We start from the raw sequence: 17,476 nt of genomic DNA, 5'->3' as shown, positions 1-17,476 counted from the left end.
TAAATCTGAAAGGAAGGGGGAAAGTGCACATATTTTAATTTTACATTTATATTTAGTAATTTGTTATAATATGAATTAAATGTTTTTTGAAACAGTGATCTAAATGGATAATCATCATCATGTATACTGTCAATGGTGCAATACAACAAAATATTTTAACCAGAGAAACCTCTTAAGGAAAAAAACTACATTAGGCAGGAAAATATCCTATACCATTAAGGCTCTCACAAGCAAATTAATAGTCAGAATGAAAAATTGCAAATGTATGTTATAAATAGACCTACCTCAAGTATTCCGTTTGAATCATGTATGAATCTATACACAGTCATCTACTATCAAAATATTTAAAACTAGAATCTATTTAAAATTGGTTCTGAAGTTCAGAATTAAAGAGAAAAGTTAAAGTTTTCAGAAGTACATAGATACATTTTTGGAAACCATAAATATAAGATTACATCTTTTAAGTCAGCAGTCCCCAACCTTTCGTGTTTGGCGGATGGGAAGTGGTTCTGTGTGAGTAGCAGGTGTGCACAAATGGAATTTTGCACGCAAGTGCTCTCATCCCCCCACTCGTGCAAATGGAATTGCGCTCACATGGCCAGATTCAAAACAGGCTGAGGCCCAGTAGTGGGCTATAGCCTGGGGATTGGTGTCCCCTGTTTTAAGTCTTGAACATTCTTTGTTGAGGATGGTTAGAAAGCATTTTACCATATCATAAGAAATAAATTACACCCATTTCATGTTAATGAATTACAGCTGGCACAGGAAAACATTTTAATATGAAAATGCTTAACAAATGATTTTGTCTAACTACTAAAACCTGAATTCTCCAATATTGTTCTCTTCTGTTTTACAAAAATGCTGGGAATGTTTTGCAGAAACACATGATGCAAACCTAAATCGTATCAGATTTTCACCAGTGTTAAAGGTATCTTTGGATTTTCACCTGATAATTTAAAAATCTCATGATTTCACTTGAAGAATGGCTAATTCAGACATCGTTTGAAGATTAAATTTGCTATATGCAGATTTTTTAATTATGATTTAACATCCAACTTCGTTAGAGCAAACTACGCTAATTTGTTAGAACTGAAATGTTCTTAGATGTGTTCCTATTTGAAATAGTTGTCATTCAGTTTCAGTCTGAATTGAAGTTAAATTAGATAACTTTTTATTCAGGAGAGCAAGTTCCTTCTGGTTTTCCAATAGATCCCCAAGCAGTCTTCCTATTCGCAATGTTAATTCATCTAATACAAGTAGCAAATGTGCCAAATCATTCTTTAAATTGTGAACTTTAGGTTTTAAATCATTTGCAAAGGCTACTGTTGTCAGAACTTTAGCTCGATCACTTTCCAATTCTAAAAGTTTATTGAATTGCTTGGCAAAGTTGGCATTCAGCTCAAATGATTTTGCCTTAATGTGCTCTACCTCTCTGGTATTTTCAGATGCAATATTTTGTAGCTTTTTAGTCCTGTCAATGCTGCTAGTGAGAAGATCTCCTATATTCTGTATTATGACCTTTTCAGCTTTATTTACCTTGTCTTCTAAAATTTCTAGATTCTCTATTAATAAGGATATATCTGTTTGAAGACCTGAAATGCGTCTAATGTCAGTCTTCACATCTGCAATTTTTACAGAGATGGCCTTAGTTTTTTCCTCATGTTTAGCAACTGCATCAAAGAGAGATGTTAAATTTCGCTGGAGCTCCTCCTCTTCTTGAATTAACCGACTGGATCTTATCTGCATGATGCTAATCTCCTTTTGCAGATGCTTCATCTGAGGAATTATATTAAGGTCTTCCAGTTGTTTTGTCAAACTTGGTACCATCTCACACTAAAAAGTAAAAAGTCTGATGAGAATATTACATTGAAATGTAAAATATTCAGATTTCCTGCAATGAAAGGTAATTTAAAATTCTCCAGTTTTATCTGTAAGCTTTTGTAAAAGGAAAGGGGAATATTCTTATATGCTTTCCTTAGCTTATTAAATAAAGCATTAGGTTTGTGAGCCCTTTTATGCTGACGTTATAGAACTTGGATATAGTGGTTTCTGTACAATTATGAGAAGCCCCCGCTGACTGTTGTTAAACATTCTTCATGTGATTTCCAGCCGGTATCTCTGTTATAGACCAGCATAAAAGTAATAATAGCATCTTTTTAAAACTTTATTGGATTGAGAGTGAGATAGTGTTTAATGTTAAAAAAGCATAAAATTAAACCAGATAAAAAGCTTAAGACAGTGATGGCGAACCTTTTAGAGACCGAGTGCCCAAACTGCAACCCAAAACCCACTTATGCATCATTGGGTGCTGGGTGGGTTTGGCCTATTGGGTGGGTGTGGCCCATTGGGTGGCCGTGGCTGCGGTGGTAACAGCAGACTGGGTGGAACTAAAAAGTTTAATCAATCAATTCCAACTTTGCAAGATTTTTTTTTTCCCGCAAGAAGTTGAAATTGACTGATTGAACTTTTTTTTTTTTTGTACACAGTGGCGGAGGCCTAAAGCGAAAAGGTTTTATAAAACCCAGCTGTAGGACTGGGGCAATGGCGCGCGTACCCACAGAGAGGGCTCTGAGTGCCGCCTCTGGCACCCGTGCCATAGGTTCGCCACCACTGGCTTAAGATAATATACTTAGCATTTCTTCCAGCTATTTTTTTCCACTGTTAACCTTATATTTGGGATAAGAGAAAATGATTGGGCCAAGGTCATCCTATGAACTACCATGCTGAAAAGGAACCTCAATCTTGGTTTTCCTTATCTATTACATCAGACTGGTAACTTACACAGCTGCCTCATTATCTGTATCCTAGAATCAAGCTTGACTTCTTGTACATAGATATTTCCATGTACAGGTAGTCCTTGCTGAAAGTCCATTCAGCAACCATTTGAAATTATGATGGCATTGAACAAAATGATTTACAACTTCACTGAAGTTCTGACTGTTGCACTGTACTAAGCCACATGAACAAAATTCAGGCCCACTGGCATTTATAACTGCATTTTGACTGCATATCCAATGTTGCCAGCTGCCACCACCACCCATCTCTGCTTATTCATATATAGTACACTATTACTGAACCAGCTGGGGTCTTTTTCATGCCACCCTCTTTCACGCCAGTGTTGTTGGGGTTTCTCTTATCCCTTGCCAAGCGTCTCTGCACCCTGCCCTGGACATCATTTCACAAATCAACCAGGCCTTTAAAAAAAAAAATCTAGGTAGAAGGATCCTCCTTTCACATCTCTGCCTTTTTTGAGAGAAATTTGTGAAAGAGGGCCCCGGGCATGAAAGGACCTTCTAGATGGGTACTTTTCTGAAAAAGTTCTGGTTGGTGCACAAATAGAGGTCTTGAGTGAAGCATGAATGGTGGCCCAGGAAAGGAGCAAGAGAAGCCTGGTGGCACTGATGCAAAAGGCAGTGTGAAATAGGGCCCAGCTGATACAGTGGTGGCACACAGAGTGACAGGTAGGAGTGGGTACCAGGAGCAGCTGGTAACTAGGTGGTCAGCCAAAAGGGGAAAAGATTGGGGGAGATAAGCAGGTGGGGGAAATTCAAGAGGAGGCATTCTCTTACATCAGGGCTTTTCAACCAGTGGTATGCGTACCACCTGTGGTACTTTGCCACGTGGCAGGTGGTATGCGACCGTCCGAGAGAAGTGTGGGGGAGGGGAATGAGCCGAAGCAACCAGGCAGGACTGTCTGGGCTAGGCAGAAACCCTAGGAGCCGGCAGGGCTCCAACTGATTGGCTCCAGCTGATTGGTGCTTCCGGGAGCAGCACGGAGCTGGAGGTGAACTGAAGAAAAGGGGGGAAGGAGATGAGAGGCTATAAAAGGAGATGGCTTGGGCGGGAAAGAGGAGAAAAAGACAACAGGGAAAGAGAAGGAGAGCTCAGCAGGCAGAGAGGAAACAGGGACAGGGAAGAAGTACCAGCTGTTGCTGGAAGAAAAGGTCCCCTGGTTCTTTTCTCCAGCCAGGAGAATGCAATCAGCGCTGATGAAATGAAAAGCCGGCATGTCAGAAAGAAGGTGGATTTATTTAGTTCTGGATCAGCTAGCAGCTTGATTGGGTTACCATAAGGATTTCTGTATAGTTTTTACAGCGTTTTGTAATTCAGGGGCTCGGTCTGTGTGCTTTGGTTATTGGAATATTTTAGTCTGTATTTTAAGCTAGCAATGAGTCCAAAGTATTATCTTCCGTAGGTTTAATCCCTTTAAACAAATGTAATTAGTTTTACCCCCTTATGTTGAGTCTGTCTATGGTAAACAGGCTGAGGAATTCTGGGAGTTGAAGTCCACAAGTCTTAAAAGTGCCAAGTTTGAAGACCCCTGAGCTTAGCTGGTAGTGGTGCATATTAATAAACATGGATAAAGTCATCATACATTTGCCAGTGCAAAGGGAAAGTGATTCAGCAAAGGAACAGCCACAGAAGAAATTAAAACTGGTACTTTTTTCCTTTTTTTCTACAGTTTGTAATATAAAAATACAAAAATACAAAAGCAAATAGTAGGACACAGTGGGGAGGAAAAAGGGGGGGAAAGTGAGGGGAAGAAGGGAAAAAGAAGAGACTTCCTCTGTTGCAGTAGAAGGAAGCATTAACATCGAACCTCAACTTTTTACTTTTCCATATTATAAACTAGCCATTTCTATAACAACAAATGAATCTAATCAGTAAAACCCAAAATCCTCCCCCCTTTTTTTAGTCATCAAGTTTCTGACACCTTGTTAAGCACTGGTGGTACTCAAATATTGTCATGTCCTAAAAGTGGTACAATCTGTGAAAAGGTTGAAAAGACCTGCCTTACATTATCTAGGCTTGGGACTGAAAGGGACCAAGCCTGGAATGGCTTGGATTGGGGTATGATTCTTGGCTAACAACTGATGAGATTATCTAACTTGTTAACTAACAAGTTAACAAGCAATGCTTGGTCCCAATTACCATCGTAACTCGAGGACTACCTATACTTTTCTTGGCAACATACAAAAGAGGTTTGTAATCTGCCTTGTAGGATTTTTTCCTCCTTTTCCTAGTCTTTTCACTCCCATCAAAATAACAAGACTCATTCTCAAATTTTGCAACATAAAGAGTTGTCAGCTGATACTGTAAGAAAAATTCAACGTGTTCAGAAAATAAGAAAATTTCAAATACTTATTGATCCTATCAAGTTTATCATCAATATCATGTTGAATTCTTGTAATTCTTAGGGAAATGAGGATCAACCCAGTCTTCATGTGTAATTTGTACTTAGCACAAGAAGCCACCACCTGGATGGGGTTGTGAAAACCCTAATAACCTGTACACAGCAGATGACACTATTCTGATAGATGAAAATGTGGATGATCGGCAAGTAATCTAATTCTAATAATAAAAGGAACAAGTGAAAAAAATGATAATTTATAAAGAAATCAAAATAAATTATATCAAGTGCAGCAACCTGCCTTAGAATGTGACTGTGAAGACAAGAGGCAGTAGATCGCTTCTGCCTTTTATATCACCAATAAATAAACCAGATTTTTTTAAAAAAATACATATACTGCATATTGTAGTACTTGATAAGGCAGCAATCAAGGTCTAGAAAAGATACTCAAATGCCAGAATATATCGTGCTGGCAATTTCCCCCCCTGCTCTAGGAAAATGAAAGTTGGATTTGAAGGAGCATAAACTCAGTACTGATGCTTTTGAATTTTGATGTCAGAGAAGACTCCTGAGAATACCATGGATAGTGAAGAAAACAAATGAATCATACGCAAAATCTCTACAATAGAGAGCTTTCACTTGAGGCACAAATAAACCACACTGAAATCATCAGCTTTCAGACACTTTATATGCAAAGATCTGTATCTTTTAAGAAATCTATAATGCTGAGATAGGTGGAAGGCCAACCTGCAGCAATAGCTTGATTACAGTGGTAATTGGAAGCCTTGAAGGATCAGGTTAATGAGAAATCACCCTGTAGATCTTTAGTATATGATCGAAACTGACTCAATAATGAGCTTAATAATCACTGAATTATTTGCAACATGTCTATAAATAAATAGATGTTTCCAGTATGTTAACAAATCTTTTAGTATTTATTTTCTTTGTGTACATGTCTCTCCCAAAATATAAATGATAGCCAAAGAAACGTTAAGTTTATACAGCTGCCATACCAATACTGTTCACACTATGGTGGGCTTCTGCTGCTACTTCTGCAAAATCTTTAAGCTTTGCTTGTAACATTAATGGTTGATTCTGTGGTATTAAGATTCTTCTTCATTTTTTATTCAGCTATCTTTGGACTGTATGTCTTCAAGAGTGTTCTGTATGTTCATTATTTCAGAAGTAGCTTTCATTATTTCATTTTCTACACTAATTACCTTTGTGATCATGTCTTCTTTTTTTCTTTCTGCGGCAACAAGCTCACTTGATAGTCTAAGAATGGAATAAATAGCATTTTCTATCACTGGTAAAGAGGTCTTGCATTCCTGCAGTTTGTCTTCAGAAAATACAAGTTTCTGGTACAGATCATTACTTCTGACCAAAAGACTGTTGTGATCTTCTTTTAATAGTTCAGTTATGTTTTTATCCAACTGCAGCTGCTGTTCAATCCTTATCAGTTCATTTTCCTCTTGCCTATTTAATGTTTTAAGGTTCATAATTGTACTGTCTTCTAGATCTTTCAGTCTTTCAGAAAGTTTTTTTAGTCCCTGATCCATTGTATTGATCTGGGAAATTATTTCGCTATGTAAAATCTTGGTATCCAACCTTAAGTTGCTGGTATTTGTGTCCATCTCGGACGTGCTTCTTTCCCAGGAGTATACCACCTTTTGAAAGGTTTTGCTAATAGTCTGAAACTTTTTAGAGCATATCTTTTGACTATTTTGAATATTCTCTATGAAGTTATGAAGGCCAGACACTTGTTGCTCAAAATCACTTATGATGGAAACATATGAAGCAACCTCCTGCAGGACACTCGAAGATTCAAACTGCATTTTTAACACAAAACAATGTCCATTTTCACTTACTGTTTGCAAGTTATATACAGTATATTTAAATTTTATCTGACTATGAACCTTTGAATGGCATGCAAAAGACAAACTTGTTTGCAAAGGGACAGAGGAGAATCAAAACAATTTAAAACCTGGAAGCAAGACAAATACGAAGCAAAAGTCATTACTATTTTAAAAGAAACAATAAGCTACTGCTAAGTATAGAAAGGCAGACAGAGGAGTAATAGAACAAATAGAGCTACAAAGAAGAGAGTTTATATTAATGGTGTGAAGAAAGAAGAATAAAAACAGTTGTTTTTATTTTATAACATCATTTGATTATGGCAATTACTCCCTGGCATTTTTACTAAATATTATTTCAAAAGACAAAACTGCTGAGCAGGAGAACTCAAGCTGTGTTTGGAAGCATTTGTGGTCCTAATCAGTTGGCTATGATTTTCCAAAAATCATTCTTAAAACTATACTGAAAATTACAGATGCTATATCATTGTAAAAAAGCCATTAACTCAGACTTAAATTATTGTGTAATGGTTAAACTGTTCATAGTGCTACTGGTGGGAAAAATTGGAAGAGTGAGTGCTATGTGTAGTGACTTTAATGAAAAGCAAGTTATAGATTTAGGAAATAATATAGTATTGATTCAAATTGAGGCTAGAAAAATTCAGTGCAAGTTATTTCTAAATTAGAATAGGATTGCAGGTATACAATTTTTATGTACACTTACTTTGAAAAAGATCCACTAAATCCAAAGGCATTTACTTCCAAGTAGGTATACATAGTATTACAGTTTTTGGTATATTTCACTATTTAGATTTCAATCAAATGACTGATTTGAATATTAAACTTAATTTTCAATCTAGATTTGTATATTTAATTGTTCAACAAATTTTTCCTTATGACTGTAAATGGCTGATGCAATGGCAGATTTCAGATAGTAAAAAATACCAAGTTTTATAGCAATATCTATTTGAATTATTACCTTTTCAGAGATTGTGCTAATTTTATTTTCCATATCTTGAAACTTTACAGCTTCTTCCTTTAATATGTGATATTTCTTCTCTACAGCAGCCAACTGAACAGACTGCTGGAAAAGAAACCTGAGAAATGTAGAAAAACCAAACGTTTAGCAACAAAACATTTAAAAGTTAAATGTTCCACAATTTTAGAATAAATTGCAATAACAATTTAAGAACACATTTGCACAAAAGGCTATATATAATTTATATCCTAATATCCAACAAAAATGTATAGTTCAATGGAATTGATGGCTTTGCACAAATCAGAAATGCATTTGTTGATTATAAACAATATTTTGCTGATTGCTGATAAACAATCTGTTTATTAATTTTTGCTACATTGCATTAATCTACAAGAGCAGATTTTCAGAGGTGCCTAGAGAAAGAGAATTGTAGGAAAGCCTACTGATCAAATGTCACCAAACAAGCTAATCCAGTTATTATCTAGGCACATATTAAGTAGAAATAGTTTTATTAACATCTGCTTCTGCTATTCAATTAACATTTACCGTAAGTCTTATTTTCAAGAATAGCGATCAGCTATGAAATTTTACATAAATAACCAAATAAACTGACATAGAGAATTCTTTAGCCAGCCTATCTCTATACATATATCACTAGAATAGATTTTTACTTTTAAGCAATTATACAAAGGAGGCCATTTCATCTTGACTTCATAAATGAATTATAAATGTTAACATTTAACATAAGTATAAATTGAAGATTAATATAATGCTATGAAATAGTTATTTAAATCTTTTTTTGCTGATGATACAGAGGTATGAAATAGAGTTGACATTCCTGGGGATATTTGTAACATGAAAAACTATTGGGCATTGCTAGAAAATCGATCAAAAATGTGAGACTGCAGTTCAGTGTTTCTAAATGTAAGATCATGCAGCTGGGGAAAAAGAATCCTCTGCAGAGTACAGTATTGGGGGTACAGTGTTAGGCAGAACAACAGAAGAAAAGGATTTAGGTGTGCTCATAGCAGATGACTGCAAAATGAGCAAACAGTGTGGCCAGGCAATGTGAAGACAAACAAAATTCTGGGATGCATCACTAGAGGGATCACTGGCAGGAAAAAGGAGATCCTAATCCCACTATACACGGCTTTCTTTAGTCAGACCCTATTTGGAATATTATTTCCAATTCTGGAGACCTTACTTAAAAAAATATTGATAAGATTGAGCAAGTCCAGAGATTGGCAACAAAAATGTTGCAAGGTCTGAGGGACAAAAGATATCAAGAGAGATTGGAGGAACTGAGTGTGTACAGCCTGGACAACAGAAGGAAAATGGGGGACATGATTGAAACCTTTAAATATATTAAGTGTAAATAAGGTTCTAGAAGGCAATATTTTCAATATTAAGCAAAAATCAAGAACACAGGGACATAACCTCAAATTGACAGGAGGAAAATTAAAAAGTAATGGTAGAAAAGTTATTTCATAGAAAAAGTAGTGGAAGCTTGGAACCAACTTCCAGCGGAGGTAGAAGTTCCAATCATCAGTAACTGAGTTTAAACATTCTTGAGATAAACACGTCCATCATCCAATAAAAATTAAAAATTAAAATAATAAAGAAAACACAAAGTCTCAAAGGGCAGACTTGATGGACCACTAGGCATTATTCTGCCATCAGTTTGTCCACCCAACCAAAATCAAGAATTAACACTTTTGTTGTCTTTTATCATTAATTACATGCCATCAAGAGTTGATTCTTAGCAACCATGTAGACAGTTCACCAGAACGGTACAGTACCAACTTTTCTTTAATTTGGCTTACCATGATAGCCCTAGACTGGCAACAAGAGATAACAGACTTGAAGCTGTTTGCAGATCCATCCTCATAGATTTGGTACTCTTGTTGAAAACTTGTTTCTTTTGCTCATCTTCATTTGGCTTGGAAATGTTTGCTTTCCTCCGCTTGACTTCGGACATGTCTTGATGCAGGATTCATGCACTGAATTGAAGAAGTGTGTCAATCTCCTAATAGTTTACCTCCAAAGGAAGCTCCCTACATTCCCCACACCGTGAATTTTTTATTTAGAAGTACATTCCATTTGGGACAAAACCAAATTTACTTCCCACTAAATGTACTTAATGCCAAAACAACATCGCTCCTATATTCTAGAAACTTGCTTCTCTACTGCTGAGAGTTAAAACTGCAGCGTTATCTATATAATCCTTTCCCTTTCCACCGCTCTCCAGCTTTCCCCTTCACACACACACACTTTACCTCCACAATAGAAAGTTAAAACACTTGAACTGCTCACCCTCCTAATTGTACTCCAGCCCAGCGCCCAACTCGAAGCTCTATGGCAGGGGTAGTCAACCTTGGCTCTTTTATGACTCGTGGACTTCAACTCCCAGAATTCCTGAGCCAGCTAAGCTGGCTCAGGAATTCTGGGAGTTGAAGTCCACGAGTCATAAAAGAGCCAAGGTTGACTACCCCTGCAGATTCTTCTCCGCCACCGCCGTCGCCGCAGCTCCGAGATGGCCCGCCACGTCCAAGCGCATGCTCGGCTATGCACGCCCCCTCCCCTTCCGCCATCGTTTCTGTTCGCGAGCCCTTGCTAGTCGATGTAGGCGGGGGGGGGGGGAAATGAGGAGATGAACGCGGCGCGAGCAGCGGGGAAACGCGCGCTCGCCGACTGGCACAGCGGCCTCTTTGCCTTGCCAGGCGCGAGCTGAGCCAAGACGGTGAGCGAGTGGCTCGGGCACGAGGCGTCGGCTTTGTTCGCTCGAGCCTCGTGGCTGCCGGGCGGCGACCCGCTCCGCTTCTTCGAGCTACCCTTCGCGAGGAACTTTGGCGGAGGCTCGCCTCTGCTTTACCCCGCCCCTCTCTCGCTCTTTGCCTCCTCGATTCGCCTCGCGAAAGAGGAAGTGGCTGCTAGTTCCCGAGTGCCCGTCCCGGGAGGGGGGGGTGCAACTGAAATGGGGTGAAGGCTGAGAGGTGTGAAGGGCTTTGTCGGGGCCGCCCGCTTCCGTTCCCACGAGCGCTGCTTACGCCTCCAGGTAACCTTGCAGCAAGCCTGAGGGCGGGGAGGCGGTAGGCGAGACGATGAGAAAGAGAGAGAAAATAAAAGCGTGTTGAAGGTGGGTTGGAGAGTGCGAGAGGGCAGGAGTCGTCGAGATAAAAAACAGGGCGGGCCAACTTTAGGAGCGGAGCGGGCAAGTCGAGAATTCGCAGCAAGACGTCGCCTTTCCTTAAATAGCTTGATCGAGAAATTCGCCGTTTGTATTTTCATTTTAAAGGTTTGGATAGAGCTATTCTATGTAAAGCAGTGGTTCTCAACCTTTTTAATGCCGCGACCCCCAACCGGTCGTAAGTCGAGGACCAAACCGGTTGTAAGTCGAGGACTAAACTGGTCGTAAGTCGAGGACTAAACCGGTTGTAAGTCAAGGACTACCCAACCGGTCGTAAGTCGAGGACTTTCCCTGCCCAGGAGCGCCGTGCATGTGTGGTTCTGCCCCCTGCGCCGGCCGAGGCGTAGCTGGCAAGCGGCAGAGACGGAGCAGGCCGACCACCAGCTGGCCCAGCCCAAGGGAGGTAAGGCACCCGCCGGAAAAGGGAAAAAAAAATGGCGGACAGCCTTGCTTGGCGACCCCCGTGAAATGGTCAATCGACCCCAAATGGGGTCGCGACCCATAGGTTGAGAACCGCTGACGTAAAGAAACGTGTCCTGTATTGGAAAAGTCTACTCCCGTATTTTTGGAAGGCAAGTGGTGTCTTGGGAATTTGAACATTTTAAGTAGCATGAAGTGGTGTAAGTGCACGTTTGAGGTAGAGGCAAGAATTTTTCACGAGATTATTCCAACGTCGAATATTTTAACTTCCTGAAGTTAGTTACCTACAGCAGTAAACTCATCTGTACAAGACAGTCCTAATGAACTTCAAGTGGGTAATCTCCAAGTTAGTATTTTGTTGTATGAAATCATTCTAATTTGTTGATAGGTCTCTGATAGGGCAAATTAAACCTACAAAATTATGAAAACTTACAACCCTATCCTCTAAATATCACTTTCTCCCTTTTTATTGACCTAGAACAGGTTGTTAGGGTAATATTGAAGAAATAAATCTTTATGTTGCATATATTTTTCAGCTAGATAATCATAGTGCAAGCATCGTAGCAGGATATATGTGCAATTTCTGGTATTTGAGAATGTAACGTTAAAATATATGCTGTTAGGTACCTATACTTTGTGTTTAAATTTTACTGCATATTGCTTTAGCTTGCTATTATATAAAATTTGTACTTAATACAGTACAATAGCATATTTTATTAATCTATGGAATTATTTTTTTTCCATAAGCCTGTTACTGTTTCTTAGGCTAATTAGTATTTTATGTTAAACATTAACTTTCAGATTGCTTTTATGTCTAAAATCTTGCTTTTATGATTATATAATTTGTATTTTATATTATTTTATTCTATACGTGTTTTTGTATAGTTTTATTCCTTTTAACATTGTCAGCCAGCCAGAATCAACTTGTGGTGAGCAAACAAATTTAATACATAAATACATAAATAAATATTTTTATTTTTTAATTATAAATATATATGTGATGTTCTAGAAATGCCAGGGTATCATTTAAAGATATCAAATTAGACTATTTTCTTTGACTGTTTAAAGCAAATTTATAGTTGAAGTTAACTTATTTTATGTAATTAGTTAAATAAATGCTAAAAAAGTATTTTGGTAAAACTGCACCTAAATAAAATATTGGGATAATGCATAAATAATGTCTGATCAACTGAATAATTTGTATATAGGTAATCCTTGACTAATGAACATAGTGGAGCCCAAAATTTCTGTTGTCATTTTACAACCTTCCTTGCCACAGTTGTTACCACAGTTGATAACACAGTTGTTAATTGATCTGGCTTCCCCATTGACTTTGTCAGAAGATCATAAAAGGTGATCATATAATCCCAGGACATTGCAACCATCATAAATACATGCCAATTCATCTGAATTTTGATCATGTGATCACAGGGATGCTGCAATGGTCATAAGTGTGAAAAATGGTCAAAAGTCACTTTTTTCAATGGCGTAACTTTGAACGGTTATTAAATGAATGATTGTAAATCAAAGACTACCTGTAATGTACCAATGTCTCTAGAGCATATAATTTTGGTTTAATTATCTTATTCCTCATTCTTTATACTACTCTATATTATTGCTGTTGTAGAGCTTGCAGTTATGTGGTATCAGGACCATTTTATAATTGGAAAATATATTTCAGGAAAATTAAAATGAACAATTCTAGGTTCATTTGTTGATAAGCAGTCATCTGCCACAGTTTTTCACTGGTGGCTAGGTATCAGTATTGAAGTCCAAAGGTAGCTAACAACTGTTCAATAATTTATTGCAAGTTGAAATACTGATTAATGTTAGTAATCCAAGGTTCTGTCTTCTCATTTTTAAAGTAACATATAAGTGATATTCATACATTATAACTGTGAAATGTTCTGTGTCTTGGTTAGCTCATAGAATTACTCAGCTAAAAGGAACAATAAACATGGACGAGAGAGCTAGAAGTTATTTGCTTCAGAACCGCCAAGCTTTGGAAAGTGATATCAAGACATCTTATATAATGGATCATATGGTTGCTGATGATATCTTGACAGAGATGGAAGAGGAGAAAGTAAAAGCTCAGGTTATTAAAGGTTTTTGTCTTTTTGTTTATGTTAGAATAGAAGTACTGTTAATATATAAAGTTTTAGAACAGAGAGGCATGATAAGAGACTTCAGGCCACATGTGGCTGCACTCAGATTTTTGATATGGACTCTGGGGATAACCTGTAACACACACACACAAGGTTGTATATAACTCTAGAACAGTGGTTCTCAACCTTTTTAATGCCGCGACCCCAACCGGTCGTAAGTCGAGGACTAAATTGGTCATAAGTCAAGGACTAACCCGGTCGTAAGTTGAGGACTAAACCGGTCGTAAGTCGAGGACTTTCCCTGCCCGGGAGCGCCACGCATGCGTGGTTCCGCCCCCTGCGCTGGCCGAGGCATAGCTGGCAAGCGGCAGAGACGGAGCAGGCCGACCACCAGCTGGCCCAGCCCAAGTGAGGTAAGGCACCCACTGGAAAAGGGGGAAAAAATGGCAGACAAAAAAAATGGCGGACAGCCTTGCTTGGCGACCCCCGTGAAATGGTCGATCGACCCCAAATGGGGTCCTGACCCACAGGTTGAGAACCACTGCTCTAGAACAAATGTTATTATATACAAGTGACTCAGATGATACAAGAGCAGAGTAGTACTAGCAATTATTAGTCTGTTAATGTAACAACAATTAGCAGAGTAGGGGTTAGAAATAACGAGTATGGCAAAAGTGAAATAGAAAATAATTACATCTCCTAAAGTTCTAGATTACATTTGTAATAATATAACAGCTTGTTGAAGCTGAATGTCAGAGTGCTATTGGATATTTTTTGATAGAAAAAATATCAGTATTAAAATATATAGAAGTTTAGTAACAACATTAGGTGGGATACATATGAAGTTAGTTGCATATTTCAATGGGAATTAAGTAGGCGTTTATATTTTTACTTTGACTTCAGTAGGAAAACTAGCTTTCTATGTACAGTGAGGGAAAAAATATTTCTTTTTTTTTTTTTTTCAAGGAATTTTTTATTGTTTTCAACATTAAAAAAAACACATCAAAAAATTCCCATTTTCCATAAAAGAAGCAGTTTTTTTATCAATTCGCCATCTCTCTTGAATTTGTCTATACACAAGCCAAGAAAAGTCTGGATACTTCCGTCTCAAAACATCTATGGATTTGAGGCACCAAGGGAAAAATTATTTCATCCCCTGCTGATTTTGTACATTTGCCCGCTGACAAAGAAATGATCAGAAAATGATTGTAAAAGTAGGTTTATTTTAATAGTGAAACACAAAATAACAACAAAAAATCCAGAAAAACGCATTTCAAAAAAGTTATAAATTGATTTGCATTTTAAAAATACCTTCAATAAGTATTTGACCCCTTCACAAAACATGACTTAGTATTTGGTAACAAAACCCTTGTTGGCAATCACAGAGGTCAGACATTTCTTGTAATTGGCCACCAGGTTTGCGCACATCTCAGGAAGGATTTTGTCCCACTGCCCTTTGCAGATCCTCTCCAAGTCATTAAGGTTTTGAGGCTGATGTTTGGCAGCTTGAACCTTCAGCTCCCTCTACAGATTTTCTATGGGATTAAGATCTGGAGACTGGCTAGGGCACTCCAGGACCTTAATGTGCTTCTTGAGCCACTCCTTTGTTGCCTTGGCCATGTGTTTTGGGTCATTGCCATGCTGGAATACTCATCTACAACCCATTTTCAATGCCCTGGCTGAGGGAAGGAGGTTCTCACCCAAGATTTAACGTTACATGGCCCCGTCCATCATCCCTTTCATGCGGTGAAGTTGTCCTGTCCCATTAGAAAAACACCCCCAAAGCATAATGTTTCCACCTCCATGTTTGACTGTGGGGATGGTGTTCTTGGGGTCATAGGTAGCATTCCTCCTCCAAACATGGCGAGTTGAGTTGATACCAAAGTTCGATTTTAGTCTCATCTGACCACAACACTTTCACCTAGTTCGCCTCTGAATCATTCAGATGTTCATTGGCAAACTTCAGATGGGCCTGTACATGTGCTTTTTTGAGCAGGGGGACCTTGCGGGCATTGCAGGATTTCAATCTTTCACGGCATAGTGTGTTACCAATTGTTTTCTTGGTGACTATGATCCCAGCTGCTTTGAGATCATTGACAAGATCCTCCCGTGTAGTTCTGGGCTGATTCCTCACCGTTCTCATGATCATTGAAACTCCACGAGATGAGATCTTGTATGAGGCCCCAGACCGAGGGAGATTAACAATTATTTTGTATTTCTTCCATTTGCGAATAATTGCACCAACTATTGTCACCTTCTCACCAAGCTGCTTGGCAATAGTTTTGTAGCCCATTCCAGCCTTGTGTAGTTCTACAATCTTGTCCCTGACATCCTTGGATAGCTCTTTGGTCTTGGCCATGGTGAGGGATTTGGAATCTGATTGATTAATTGCTTCTGTGGACAGGTGTCTTTTATACAGGTAACAAGCTGAGATTAGGAGCACTTCCTTTAAGAGAGTGCTCCTAATCTCAGCTCATTACCTGCATAAAAGACATCTGGCAGCCAGGAATCTTGATGATTGATAGAGGATCAAATACTTATTTCACTCATTAAAATGCAAATCAATTTATAACTTTTTTGAAATGCATTTTCTGGATTTTTTTGTTTTTATTATGTCTCTCACTGTTAAAATAAACCTACCATTATAATTATAGACTGAACTTTTCTTTGTCAGTGGGCAAACATACAAAATCAGCAGGGGATCACATAATTTCTTCCCTCACTGTATGTCTTCTCAAGAGATGTAACTGGTCTATAAATCTAATTAAATAAAGAATTTTTCATTGAGCTCAATATTATTTATTTACTTACTTACTGATGTGGTATGTTGCTCCAATCTTAAATTGACACTAAATAGCAGTAATCGAATTAAAAAACCTGATGCAGTAATCGAATTAAAAACAAATACATATAAGAACTATCTATCAAAATGCCCAGGAATCACTAATAGTCAAGTCTCATACAATATCCCCCCTCTGCAGCAGAGTTCTAAGGCTGACTCCCTGAATTAGTAAATATAGAATAGCAGCCTCACTCTGAATCTAAGAAATTTGTTGTAGCTTTATAATAACTCTTATAGTAATTAGATTTGGTATAAGTATATAAACAAAATAAACATACTCTGTTTGAATCCGTCATTACAGTGCAGTAGTCAAGGTGCTAGACTAGGACTATGGAGATCTGAATTCATGTCTACTCTTGATCATGAAGCTCATAGGGTGTCTTTGGATCAGTTAGTCTCTTTCAGCCCAAGCTATTTCATAGGTAGCTGTGTGAGGACAAAATTAAACTGTATTCATCTCTTCAAAAGGGTTGATTATACATCTGTCAAATAAAATGCCATAATTATATTGTTATTTTTTCAATTTTTCCATTTTGAGGATTGCAATTCTTTAAAGAGGTTACCTTACCTGAATATTTTTGATATACAGGTAGTTCTCAAGTTACAAGTGTAATGGAGCCTGCCCATTCCACTTGTAATTCAAAAATTCGTGGGAGTGAATCTCATACGAGATCACTCCCTTGCTTGTTAAGACGCAGCTCGTTAAGTGAACATGAGGTATCTCAGGGTGGGGAAGGCCATGGAGGGCCTAGTGATGGAACAGACCCCCAAAACCTCGCTGCCCCACTAAGATACATCATGCTTCCCCCTCCCTTCCTGCCATGCCAGACTAACCTGGAAAAGATCCATCTCTCTGCTGCAGTTCCTGCTGCTGCCCAGACCTGAGGCCGGGGGACATTTCCGTGGCCTCGGGTGGCCCGTTTCCCCAGCCTCAGATCCTGGCGACAGCGGCCCGGAGA

At 38.4% G+C, this 17,476-nt stretch overlaps 2 protein-coding genes across 4 annotated transcripts in view; one reads left to right on the top strand and one right to left on the bottom strand.

Annotated features, from left to right (window-relative positions):
- Positions 1-64: 64 nt before the first annotated feature.
- On the bottom strand, positions 65-10,364 carry IKBIP (IKBKB interacting protein). Of its 3 annotated transcripts, none has more exons than XM_015819441.1 (4): positions 10,277-10,364; positions 9,787-9,963; positions 7,964-8,081; positions 65-1,833 (listed from the first exon to the last, which is right to left on the bottom strand). In XM_015819441.1, the coding sequence occupies exons 2-4, from the start codon at positions 9,939-9,941 to the stop codon at positions 1,129-1,131; spliced, it is 978 nt and encodes a 325-aa protein (XP_015674927.1). In that variant the 5' UTR covers positions 9,942-9,963; positions 10,277-10,364; the 3' UTR covers positions 65-1,128. The 3 variants fall into 3 exon arrangements, with proteins under 3 accessions (XP_015674927.1, XP_029140601.1, XP_015674928.1); XM_029284768.1 differs by having other exon boundaries at positions 10,240-10,285; XM_015819442.1 differs by lacking the exon at positions 65-1,833 and adding an exon at positions 5,807-6,960.
- Positions 10,365-10,888: 524 nt separating this feature from the next.
- APAF1 (apoptotic peptidase activating factor 1) overlaps positions 10,889-17,476 on the top strand; it is a 56,309-nt gene continuing 49,721 nt past the window's right edge. Inside the window, exons 1-2 of the mRNA XM_015819437.1 lie at positions 10,889-11,018; positions 13,493-13,665. Coding sequence (XP_015674923.1) covers positions 13,528-13,665 — 138 coding nt within the window. The 5' untranslated portion in view covers positions 10,889-11,018; positions 13,493-13,527. The remainder of the gene's footprint in view (positions 11,019-13,492; positions 13,666-17,476) is intronic.

This window comes from Protobothrops mucrosquamatus, unplaced genomic scaffold (assembly GCF_001527695.2).
Source record: "Protobothrops mucrosquamatus isolate PMUCROS unplaced genomic scaffold, P.Mucros_1.0 scaffold921, whole genome shotgun sequence".
NCBI lineage: Eukaryota > Metazoa > Chordata > Lepidosauria > Squamata > Viperidae > Protobothrops > Protobothrops mucrosquamatus.
Note: the sequence above shows the minus strand (reverse complement) of the source record. Positions and strands in the feature narration are given on the sequence as shown.